This window comes from Triticum urartu, chromosome 2 (genome assembly GCF_003073215.2).
Source record: "Triticum urartu cultivar G1812 chromosome 2, Tu2.1, whole genome shotgun sequence".
In the NCBI taxonomy this organism is placed as follows: Eukaryota; Viridiplantae; Streptophyta; class Magnoliopsida; order Poales; family Poaceae; genus Triticum; species Triticum urartu.
Genome location: NC_053023.1, coordinates 173,160,140 through 173,172,596, shown reverse-complemented (window position 1 = coordinate 173,172,596; position 12,457 = coordinate 173,160,140). Strand labels below are relative to the sequence as shown.

The 12,457-nt window shown below is 44.3% G+C and overlaps 1 protein-coding gene across 2 annotated transcripts; it reads right to left on the bottom strand.

The window, feature by feature from the left end:
* Window positions 1-1,450: 1,450 nt before the first annotated feature.
* LOC125536581 (NAC transcription factor NAM-B2) lies at window positions 1,451-3,556 on the bottom strand. 2 transcript variants are annotated; one of them, XM_048699819.1, is made up of 3 exons: window positions 3,021-3,556; window positions 2,505-2,824; window positions 1,451-2,387 (listed from the first exon to the last, which is right to left on the bottom strand). In XM_048699819.1, exons 1-3 carry the CDS (start codon window positions 3,253-3,255, stop codon window positions 1,740-1,742), a joined length of 1,203 nt encoding a protein of 400 aa, XP_048555776.1. In that variant the 5' UTR covers window positions 3,256-3,556; the 3' UTR covers window positions 1,451-1,739. The 2 variants fall into 2 exon arrangements, with proteins under 2 accessions (XP_048555776.1, XP_048555777.1); XM_048699820.1 differs by having other exon boundaries at window positions 2,505-2,882; window positions 3,021-3,150.
* Between the last annotated feature and the right edge of the window lie 8,901 nt (window positions 3,557-12,457).

Below are 12,457 nucleotides of genomic sequence, written 5' to 3'. Positions count from 1 at the left end.
TCGACGAGTTGGCGCCCAAGATGTATGCGGTCGTCGCCATCATCGAGGAGAAGTAGAAAATGAGAGGCCGCCGCCACTTGGGCCCCATGAAGACCACTGCCAAGGCGACGTCGGCGTACACAGCTGGTGTCTTGTCCTCTCGCAGGCGACCGTCGCCCCCTTACCCAAAAACCAACTTTGATCCATGCAGCGTAGGGACACCCTTCCCTTCTAGCCGAAGCATCGACTGGTGGTTCCACTCCGATGAGCGGTGGGGAAGCGAGCCACCCTTTGCATTGAAACATATACCTCTAGGGGTCATGGTTGTCGGACATGGGGACTAAAATGGAGATCTGCGGCGGTCGGCAGTAGACTAGTCAAGGGTATCTATGTCGACGGAATGGATATCCACCGACGCCAGCCGTAGACTAGTTTTATCTTAGTCCGTTATCGTTTTTAGTTAAAAATATGTCTAAAATATAAATGTTTTTGTCCGGTTTGTATGAAATACATCATGTTTATATGAAATCCAACCGTGTTTGCATGAATTTCATCTGATTTGTTGAGGAAGTGTTTGAAATGTATGCGGGCACGGCGGCCTCCCGCATTCATGTCCGCAGACCGATCCCACCCTATCTTCAGACGGATGCGGGAGGAAATTTGCGGTCGGAGTTGAAGATGCCCTTAGTTGATGGTCCAAGACGATGTTTTCCTTGGAAATAGTATAACATCATATTTTCCAAACATATTTGTATGTAAACTTGTATTTATATATAAAAGATTGGCCCATAAAAATACTAAGCACGGTAAGATACTAGTAAAATAATATAAGATCTTGGAGATCCGATCTCTGGATCTAAAAGATCTTATATTAGTTTATAAAGGAAGTAACTCACAAATCTTAATTGAATATAAAAATGTCATTAAATATGTGATCAATCATACACGTGCATGCAATTATCATGCATGCCCTATTTACATACAAGCATATTTATATACTACCTCCATTTCAGTTTACAAGTCCTGCGCGTATACCTAGATTGCCAATTTTATCACCCTAATATAAGCTATATAACACAATAATTATACCGTTTAAAAATAGAACATCTGAATTTTATGTTGTTATTTTTTTAAAAAATATATGACTTGTATTAGGTTGGTCAAATTGACGATCTAGGAATACGCGCACGTCCTATAAACTGAGAGAGGGGGAGTATTGTAATCAACTGCATATGTATTTACTTCGCAAAGAGTCAGATATAATTGTGGAGTATATGATGGAATAGACCCGGCCAAAAATTATATCTGACTGGGGATTGTAATCAGGTGCATATATATTTACTATTTACTATATGCACTACAATGTATATATGTGCATATGAAACTAATAGCATACTATGTTGTGACTCGTTTTGTACTTCGAAAATACTCCTAGCTAGCAGGTATATGGCCAAAAATTATACTATCTGACTGGGGATTGTAATCAGCTGCATACTATATGCTCTCTACAATATACATATGAAGCTAATATCATACTATATATGTTCTGACTTTTTTTTACTTCGAAAATATTCCTAGCTGTGTATATGGCTAGCAAGTTCGCATAAGTACGTGTTCATGGTGCAATACAGCTAGCCACATATATCCATGCAATGCAACTACTCAGTGCTCACTGAATGCGACTACCACTAACTAGCTGCAACAACTACTGGCTAGCAATGCATGCGTGCGTGCGCATATGTGGTGTTCATATCATTTGTTCAGGGATTCCAGTTCACGCCGGATATTTGGACGGGGTGCTGGAAGGCAGAGGTGGCGGCGGCAGTGGCTTCTGGCGCGAGCGGGGTGCCGAGGATGACATGCTGTTGATGGTAGGTCCCGTCTTGCACGGGTAGATGATTCATAAATGGAGGCATGGCGTTTATCGCATTGCCCCCGCCGTTGTCCACCGCCATGTCGGCCGTCGACGACAGCGACATGTTGCCGACATTTCTGCTCCTGTTAAACCCAGGAAAATTCCTTGCCTGCGGGAGGATGCCAACGGTTGACGCATCGAGCCAGTTGAACGGGGTTGAAGACGACGGGGCGAGAAACTGTTTGGTCGGAGCCGGGCTCGCCCTCGCCGCCGCGGCCAGGTGGCTCAGCGAGGTGGCGCCCGCCGAGAGGCCGGCGTCCTCTGCTGTGAGCAGGCCGTCCAGGAAGTTGTCCTCGTGGCTGTCCTGGTGATGGAGCAGTGAATCGTAGTTGCTGCCATGCGCCCCTGCACCGGTCATGCCCGCCGTGGCATAGGGCGGGTATGCGGTGACGGCGTCCTCCACGGAGTCCTCGCACTCCATGCTCCTCTGCTGATCCCCGGCGGCGGCCTTGTTGATCTTCTTGTATATGCGGCACAGCACCCAGTCGTCCAACTGATGAGACGACGACGTACACTAATTAACTTCATCAACCACAATACCCTAAGCTCGAGAGTAAAGTAATTAAACACGATTGGTTACTGCTAGACCGCGCGATCGATCGATACGTACCCTGAGAGAGGCAGCCCTGCTCCCGCCGGTGACAGGAGGCGGTCGGCTGGTGGTGGCGGAGCTAGACGCGTCGGTGAGGCGGTACTCGTGCATGATCCAGTTGGTTTTGAGGCCCTTGGGCGGCTTCCCGCGGTAGAAGACGAGCGCCTTCTTGACGCCGACCTTCTCCCGGCCGCACCCGGAGGCCAGGATAGGTTTGTCCGTGCCGGTGGCCTTCCAGTACCCCGACGTGGCCGCCCTGTTGGGCCGCGCGCCGTTGGGGTACTTGCGGTCGCGCGGGCTGAAGAAGTACCACTCCTGTTCCCCGAAGGTCGCCTTCTCTGATCGATCCCGAGCGAGCGCATGAACAAGTACGACAGGATCACACACATAAACCATCTACATACATGTGTACTGAAAGAACATAAAAATACTTCTTGCACAGTAGTATAAGCATGATGGATGGATTCGATTATTTAATTGCACCGGAAATTTACGGCGCTTGATAAGCACGACGAGGTGAGAAGATGCACATACCGGGCAGCTCCCATGGGTCGAACTTGTAGAGATCCACCTCGGCGATGATGGTGACGGGGAGCGGCACCTTGGCGGCCTTCTTCTTGAGGTAGTGCACGACCAGCTCCTCGTCCGTCGGGTGGAACCGGAAGCCCGGCGGGAGGTCCGGCGCCGAGCCCTGCTGCGGAGGCGGCGGTGGCTGATGCCGCGGCGGTGCCGAGCCGGAAGATGAGTCCGAGCTGCCCATGGATCTCATCAGACCGTCCCCTAGCTAGCTACCAACAAACACACCGGATGATCCCACCAGAGTATATATATGCGCGCAGCAGCACAGCACCTATGTGGACTGTGGTGCCTAGCTCAACTGCCAGAGCTTCTAGCTGGTGGTTGTGGAGGAACGGACTGGGATTTGTTACGGCGACGGTTGGGAGGAGAGAAGAGGAGAGGCGAGCAGGCAGGCGAGTGATCTGCGGTGGAAATTCTGGTGGTTTGGGGGCGGCTGTGCGACCGTGAAACCGTGGCGAGGAGAGCAGGGGAGATGCAGGCCATCGGCGGGGGCAGTGTGGGAGGTGCGGAAGGCATTGGCCCGAGAAATACGGCTCCGTTGTACCGAACCCGGGGCCCAGGGCCCGTCGCCGCTGGACACGTATGCCGGCCGCCGCCCGTACCGCGTGTCAGATCGCCACCGGACGGGGCGCGCGCGACCACGGCCACCCGTTCCGGTACTCTTACTTTTTTTCGTGAAAAAAAAAGAGAGTATTCCGCTACTTCTACGCGGGCGCGCAGACTGGACCGGACTTGTGTGACATAGCTCAAGGCACGACCAGCTCCTCATCGGTCCGGTTCGTTTCCGAAATCAACTAGTCGAGAAGTATTCGTTGCAAACATTACTCTCATCTTTCTAGGTAGCGACACATGACACTCTGCATGTGTGTTATTTGTCATAATCGGAGAATTTTTCTTTTTTTAAATTCGTTTATTTAAAACGTTTTATCTCTTGAACCGTGTGTCCAAATCTCGAACACCGTTGAATTTCTCACGTCGAGATCTTCAAAACTACATCCGATGTTGATAGATGTTGATGAACTTTTTTTCCATGAAAAACCGGACGAAATACTAAAACAGGAGCACGGGTTTTTCCTTTTTCGAAAGAGGCACGTCCGTGGCTCTCGTAAAATCACAACCCGTGCATGTCGCGGAAGCAAAACCATGCCTCTCGCGGAAGGAAAAAAAGAGAAAACATAATATTTTTTTTTCGAGGAGGCACGGTCGTGCCACTCGCAAAAGCACAACCATGCCTCTCGCGGAAGCAAAACCATGCCTCTCGCGAAAAAAAGAAAACACGTTTTTTCATTTCCGAGAGGCACGGCCGTGCCTCTCGTGAAAGCACAACCGTGCCTCTCATGGAAGCAAAACCGTGCCTCTCTCGGAAGGAAAAAAAACAGAAAACGTGTTTTTCCGTTTCCGAGAGGCTCGGCCGTGCCTCTCACGAAAGCAAAACCGTGCCGCGTTTTTTTTGTTTCCAAAAGGCACGGCTGCGACTCTCACGAAAGTAAAACCTTGACTCTCGCGAAAGCAAAAAAATGCGCTTTTGAGGCAAAAAAGATATTTTTTTATCCAAAAGTTAAGGAAGATCGGTGGAAAACCAAACGTCAAAAACACAAAAAAATAGTTTAAAAGTCGAAAACGTGTGCGAAAAAAAAATCCGGAGGGAACGCCCAGAGCTAGACACATGGCGAGCGGCTGAGAACACGTCAAGTGGGGCTGATCGTTGCGAGGCTCCCGAAGGAGCGCTCGTTAACTAGTTGCTCTCGGTCGCTCCTATACTGGCGCGAGGGTGTCGTATGGGCCAGCCCATCTTCCTGTCTTTTTTCTTATTTTTCTTTTTCCATTTTTTCTCTTCTTTTCTTTTTTACTTTTTATATTCTATTTTATATTCTTTTTTCTCTTTTCTTCTTTACTTTTTCAACTTTTTTGCGAATTTTCTTTTCAAATCCGCGAACATTTTTTGTTCATCGAATTCAAAAAAATCATCATACATATTTTTTGTTCATCAGATTATAAAAATGCTCATCAAATTTAAAAATATGCATCAAATAAGAAAAAAATAATTGATTTTCAAAAAATGTTCATAAAATTCAAAATTTGTTCATCGAATTCAAAACTTGTTCTCCATTTTTCAAAAAAGTATCCTAGTTCAAATTTTGTTCATCAAGATCAAAATGTTCAACGGATTCAAAATTGTCCATCGAATACAAAATAATGTTCATCTTTACTGAAAAATGCTCATAAAAAGTTGTTCAACAAAGTTCAAAAAAGTTCATACTTTTAAACATTTTTTGAATTTCTGAACGTTATTTCTTGCTAACTCTAAACATGTTTACATATCTCTGACCATTTCTCTGCACCAACAAACTTTTTTGAATTGGCAAACATAATCGATGAACATTTTTTTGAATAGGCGAATATTTTTTGTATTGGTGAACTTTTTTGTTTGACGAACATTTTTTGAAATGCATGAAAAATTGTTGAATTCATGTACAGTTTTTGAATCAGTGAATATTCTTTATCGTTGAACTTCTTTTGTAATTCATGATTGATTTTTTTTTACATTTTCAAAAAATCATGAATATTTTTTTATACACTAAATTCTTTTCGAAATCATGAACATATTCTTAATCCACAAACATTTTATAATTTTCTGGAGCATTTTTTCTGAATTGAATTTTTTTAAATTTTGAGCATTTATGGATTTCCTAATTATTTTCATTAAGAAAATATAAGAACAGGAAAAAACAAACAACATATACCTTGCCGGTTCGCCAGCGTGCCACGCGCGAAATAAATGCTTATAGAGGTAGGGTGTGCGTGTATTCGTATGAGTGAGTATACACGAGTATGTATGAGCGCATGCTCACTTAAATTCGATGCACACATGCACCACATGAGCGGCTGCATTCTCTTCCGATCTTTTCACCATCTATTATTCATTTATTTTTTTTCCTTAACAAACTACTTTACTAAATAAGTTAAAAAGTTCACCTCACATTAAAAATGTTCATGTAATGTACAAAATTTAGTAGAACGAATTTGAAAAATCTCAATTATGCATTTGAAAAATATTAAACATGATAGGAAAATATTTGTATATGAAAAATGTACAACGTGTATCAAATAAAGTATGCATCAATATATATATATATATATCAAGAAAATATTATTAATGTATTCTAAAAATAAGTATGTATAAAAATCTTCCTAGTATATACAAAAAATGTACAACTTGTATGAAATAAATAGATATCAAAAAATATATTTAAAAAAAATGTTAATCACGTACTCGCTCCGTCTAATAAATAAGATCTTATTACACCCAGTATGTGAGCATATTGGATGTAATAGGTCTTTATATTATAGGGCTGAGGGAGTATTTACAAAATTTTAAACATGTAAAGAAAAATGCTCCTGGTGCATACAAAAATTTACAATGTATACAAAAAAATTATTTAAGACATGAAAACATATGTTCAAAATATTGATCATGTTTCCAAAAGATGTTTATACAATTTTAAAAACTGTTTATGTGGTTAAAAAAAGTTTTGTGCCATTAAGAGATTGTTTAACATGTACTACCTTTGTATCAAAACATCTGACATCTTTGTAGGCTAAACTAGACTACAAAATGATTTTGATAGGGAGGGAGTGTCCATTTTTTCCAAAACATGTTTTTGAATTATGTAGATCATGTATTTGAAAATTATTCAGCATGTAGGAAAAAATGTTGCGCATGTTAAAAAATGTCCAATATGTATTGAAACGAGTAGACATGTGTTGAAAAAATAAAAAAGAAAAAAACAGAAAACCAAAGAAAATCGGTGAAGAAATGAAGAAAATTCAGAAAAAAAAGGGTGAAGAGAAACAAAACAATCAAAGAAAGCCGATACAAACAACACATAGAAGTAAAAGAAAAGAGAAAAACAAAAATGTTTTAAAGCCTAGCAAAGACGTAGGAAAAGCACAGGAAAGAAGAAATAAAATTCCAAAGAAAATTGGTGAAAATTATAAAGAAAAACATAGAAAAAATGGCAAAAACTGGCCTAGTCCAGCCAGACAGCAAAGAAAAAACTTGTCGCTACCGAGCAACGAGCAACAACCCGCGCAAGCCAACGAACTGATTGCTCAGCCGGTCCATTTTCAAGATCTCTTGAGACAAGACGTACTTACGAGTCAGCACGGGCGATACATAGCTCTCACGCTCCACCTTGCGCTTACAGCGCCATTTGGCGAATCAGTGCCCACGTGGAAGGTTCTTGGGCCTGATGAGGCTGTTGTATAAGGCTGGTTAGTGGGGAGTAACTTATACTAATGTCATGCATATGACACTAGTCTAAATTACTATCTTCATAGTACAAAGTAACATAATACCAGTGTCATAGATGGCTTCATTTATTAACTTGTAGACTTATCTTGTATTGAGAAGCGTTATGTTACAGTAACATATTATGTTACTGCTTCTCATTAACTATTTGCCACATAAGCAAAAAAAATTTTGAGTGCGCTATGTTATTAGCTAAGTTACTCCTACTATGACTAGCCTAAGTAAGTGTCAAATCCACATGGAGCCGGAGAAAGGCACCGTAAACCCTGCAACTGCGTTGTTACTTAAGGTACGCACGCAGACCGAAGTTTGAAAATTGTCTACTTTATGAGTTGCTGGGGAAACAAAATAAAGAGTTTTATTACACTACGAACAAGAAGGTAAAACAAGAATAAAGAGATACTACCTCCGTCCTGGTTTATAAGTCTTCATTGTATTTTATACCAAATTTTGACTAGCAATTTAATGAACAAAATATTAATGCATGTTATAAAAAATTATACCATTTGATTCGTATTTGAACATAGTTTTTAATTATATTACTTTTTATGACATACATGGACATTTTGTTAGTTAAATTTAAGTTCAAAGTTTGACACAGAATACAAAAGGAGACTAATAAACCAGAACAGAGATAGTACCACGTTAGTGCACACGTTGCTTAAGAAGTAAAGTGTTCTCGAGAGTTACGAAGTCACTACCATAAATATGACCTGCGCAACAAGTGCGGAGCAAACCTCTCCATCATATTCTCTATCCATTCTTCATTGCATAAGTGGGCAGTTCTTGCTACAAAACATTTTCTAGTCTAACTTAGACTCCATAGCACATATACCATCAATTGTAGCTTCCCGAAGCAGGTTATCACATACAGTCAATTAAAAGTTTCTCTGTGGACACAACCAGATATTGGTTTACCTGTTACTCCTTTATCAGTTGCAAAGACTCTGGCTTGAAGCTTTTACTCTCACTTCTAATTACCTCAACATCCTAACCCTTCCAACAACAGTAGTTTCTCCACGGCCAATCACGGCAATAATACAAGTGAGGCCTCCTCTCAACACTCGTGAAGAATACTAACTTGAACATGATTAAAAGCATATTGGATCGCTTGGAAATAATTATTATAATCATAAAAGAGTTCATCTGTATCCCCGAGAACAAATACAACTACTCAAACATAAAGAATTGGGTCAAGTTACAAGACGACACTGAGCCGGTGAAGGGAAGGCTTGGTGGTGATGATGATGGCGCCAGCGATGGTGGTGATGATGATGGCGCTGGCGTTGGCGAGATGGCACCGGCCTTTCTCGCGGTGGTGTAGCCTCCTCTTCTTCCCCTTGGTCTTGTCCCTCTTCTATGGTGGTTGTGTAACGCCCCGGATATAACATTCCATAATTGTAACTCCAATTCTTGCCATTTCCGGCTATGTGATATGCTATATCCTTCATGGTTGGATTTTTGTCTTTCGTTTTGCATTTTTTTCATGTCATGTATTCCATCTCATGTCATCATGTGCATCTCATTTGCATTCGTATTCGTCTCATGCATCCGGTCATTTTCCCCGTTGTCCGTTTCGAAATCCGACACTCCCACATGCACCCGTTGCACCTCTCAGATCTCATTTCGTGAGCGGGAGAAAAACGTTCTCGGAATGGGTCGAAAATTGTCGAGTGGCCTTGGTACATCACCGGTAGGCCGCCGGTCAAATTTCTTTCCATTTGGATTTCGTTTGATGCCCCAACGGTTAACCGGATAACCGCAAAAGCCCCTCTCTCTTTGCAGTCCAGCACCCCTCCACAATAGCCCACTAGCCCATCTAAACCCCCTCCATGCTATCCATTGTTGGATCACGATCGTGTGGGCGAAAACCACAAATCATTTGGGCTCTCCTAACTCCCCCTACCTATATATATGCCTTCCCCCTCCCGAAATTTGCGTCCAAACCCTAGCTCCACCCTCATCCGCGCCACTCGACACGTCCGGACGACGCCGGACACGTCCGCGACGCCGCCTCCAGCCAACCGGCAGGCGACACGTCAGCACCTGAGCCACACACCACCGCGCCGCCTCCCGCCGGCCCGCGAGCCCAGGGCAGGCCCGCCCGAGTCCCCGCGCCGCCGCTCGTCCCCGCCACCCGACCGCGCGCGCCACCGCCGCCCCGCCGCCGTCAAGCCGTGTCGCCGCCCCGCCGCACGAGCGCCGCTGCGCCCCCGCGCCTCGTCCTCCGCCTCGCCGCCTCCGGCCAGATCCAGTCGCGGGAGGACCGGATCCGGCGCCCCCTCGCCGGAGAGACCCTCTCCAACCCCGCCGGCCACCTCTTCGTCGTCTTCTCCGGCAACAACTCTGGCGAGCCTCAAAGTTCATGCCAGAAACCCTAGATCTCGTGGGGTATAAATCTTCCAAGTCCTAAGATTTTCTACATCATGTGCGCATGTTTGTCATGCCATATCTCTATGCATATAGCTTCGATTTGCGCATATGATATACTGAAATGTTCGTCTCATGATGCTCTTCATGGTAGTGTCATTTGCATGCATGTTACTATCCATATTGATGCCCTAATCTTCATAGCAAAAGTGCTATATGATGTTGTTTGCTGGAATCCATCATAACTTGCTAATTTGTCATTTTCATTGCATTTTGTGTGTGCATCCTTTGAGCATCATGTCTACATGTTTTAGGAGCATCTCCATGCCATCTTTTGAAGGAAATATGCCCTAGAGGCAATAATAAAGTTATTATTTATTTCCTTATATCATGATAAATGTTTATTATTCATGCTAGAATTGTATTAACTGGAAACATAATACATATGTGAATACATAGACAAACAGAGTGTCACTAGTATGCCTCTACTTGACTAGCTCGTTGATCAAAGATGGTTATGTTTCCTAACCATAGACATGAGTTGTCATTTGATTAACGGAATCACATCATTAGGAGAATGATGTGATTGACTTGACTCATTCCGTTAGCTTAGCACTTGATCGTTCAGTTTGTTGCTATTGCTTTCTTCATGACTTATACATGTTCCTATGACTATGAGATTATGCAACTCCCGTTTACCGGAGGAACACTTTGTGTGCTACCAAACTTCACAACGTAACTGGGTGATTATAAAGGTGCTCTACAGGTGTCTCCGAAGGTACTTGTTGGGTTGGCGTCTTTCGAGATTAGGATTTGTCACTCCGATTGTCGGAGAGGTATCTCTGGGCCCTCTCGGTAATGCACATCACTCAAGCCTTGCAAGCATTGCAACTAATAAGTTAGTTGCAGGATGATGTATTACGGAACGACTAAAGAGACTTGCCGGTAACGAGATTGAACTAGGTACTGAGATACCGACGATCGAATCTCGGGGAAGTAACATACCAATGACAAAGGGAACAACGTATGTTGTTATGCGGTCTGACCGATAAAGATCTTCGTAGAATATGTAGGAGCCAATATGAGCATCCAGGTTCCGCTATTGGTTATTGACCGAAGACATGTATCGGTCATGTCTACATAGTTCTCGAACCCGTAGGGTCCGCACGCTTAAAGTTCGGTGACGATCGTAATTAGGGTTTTTGTGTTTTGATGTACCGAAGGTTGTTCGGAGTCCCGGATGTGATCACGGACATGACGAGGAGTCTCGAAATGGTCGAGACATAAAGATTGATATATTGGAAGCCTATATTTGGATATCGGAAACGTTCCGGGTGAAATCGAGATTTTACCGGAGTACCGGGGGTTATCGGCACCCCCCCTGGGGGGTTATTGGGCCTACATGGGCCATAAGGGAGAAGAGGAGGGCCGGCCAGGGCAGGCCGCGCGCCCCCTCCCCCCCTAGTCCGAATAGGACAAGGAAGGGGGGGCGGCGCCCCCCTTTCCTCTTTCTCCCTTCCTCCTTCCTTTTCCAACAAGGCAAGAGGGGGAGTCCTACTCCCGGTTGGAGTAGGACTCCTCCAGGCGCACCCATAGGGCCGGCCGAACCTCCCCCTCTCCTTCCTTTGTATACTGAGGCAAGGGGGCACCCCATGACACACAAGTTGATCCTCGTGATTGTTCCTTAGCCGTGTGCGGTGCCCCCTTCCACCATATTCCACCTTGGTCATATTGTAGCGGTGCTTAGGCGAAGCCCTGCGTCGGTAGAACATCATCACCGTCATCACGCCGTCGTGCTGACGAAACTCTCCCTCAATGTTTTGCTGGATCGGAACTCGAGGGACGTCACCGAGTTGAACATGTGCAGAACTCGGAGGTGTCGTACGTTCGGTACTTGGATCGGTCGGATCAGGAAGACGTATGACTACTTCCTCTACGTTGTGTCAACACTTCCGTTGCCGGTCTACGAGGGTACGTAGACAACACTTTCCCCTCTCGTTGATATGCATCACCATGATCTTGCGTGTGCGTCAGAATTTTTTTGAAATTACTACGTTCCCCAACAGTGGCATCCGAGCCTAGGTTTTATGCGTTGATGTAATATGCACGAGTAGAACACAAGTGAGTTGTGGGCGATATAAGTCATACTGCTTACCAGCATGTCACACTTTGGTTCAGCGGTATTGTTGGATGAAGCGGCCCAGACCGACATTACGCGTACGCTTATGCGAGACTGGTTCTACCGACGTGCTTTGCACACAGGTGGCTGGCGGGTGTCAGTTTCTCCAACTTTAGTTGAACCGAGTGTGGCTACGCCCGGTCCTTGCGAAGGTTAAAACAACACCAACTTGAAAAACTATCGTTTTGGTTTTGATGCGTAGGTAAGAACGGTTCTTGCTAAGCCCGTAGCAGCCACGTAAAACTTGCAACAACAAAGTAGAGGACATCTAACTTGTTTTTGCAGGGCATGTTATGATGTGATATGGTCAAGACGTGATGAGATATAAGTTGTTGTATGAGATGATCATGTTTTGTTGAAGTTATCGGCAACTGGCAAAAGCCTTATGGTCGTCTCTTTATTGCATAAGATGCAAGCGCCAAATAATTGCTTTACTTTATCGTTATGCGATAGTAATAGTTGCAAGAGCAATAGTTGGCGAGACGTCCACGTGATGACACATTGATATAGATCAAGATGATGGAGATCATG

Bases quoted from the DNA above. Each gene is read 5' to 3' on its own strand.
- LOC125536581 (XM_048699819.1), bottom strand. From the start codon at position 3,255: ATGAGATCCATGGGCAGCTCGGACTCATCTTCCGGCTCGGCACCGCCG. The intron at 2,825-3,020 runs GTATGTGCATCT...GGGATCGATCAG, and splicing joins CGACCCATGGGAGCTGCCCG to AGAAGGCGACCTTCGGGGAA. The intron at 2,388-2,504 runs GTACGTATCGAT...TCGTCTCATCAG, and splicing joins GCAGGGCTGCCTCTCTCAGG to TTGGACGACTGGGTGCTGTG.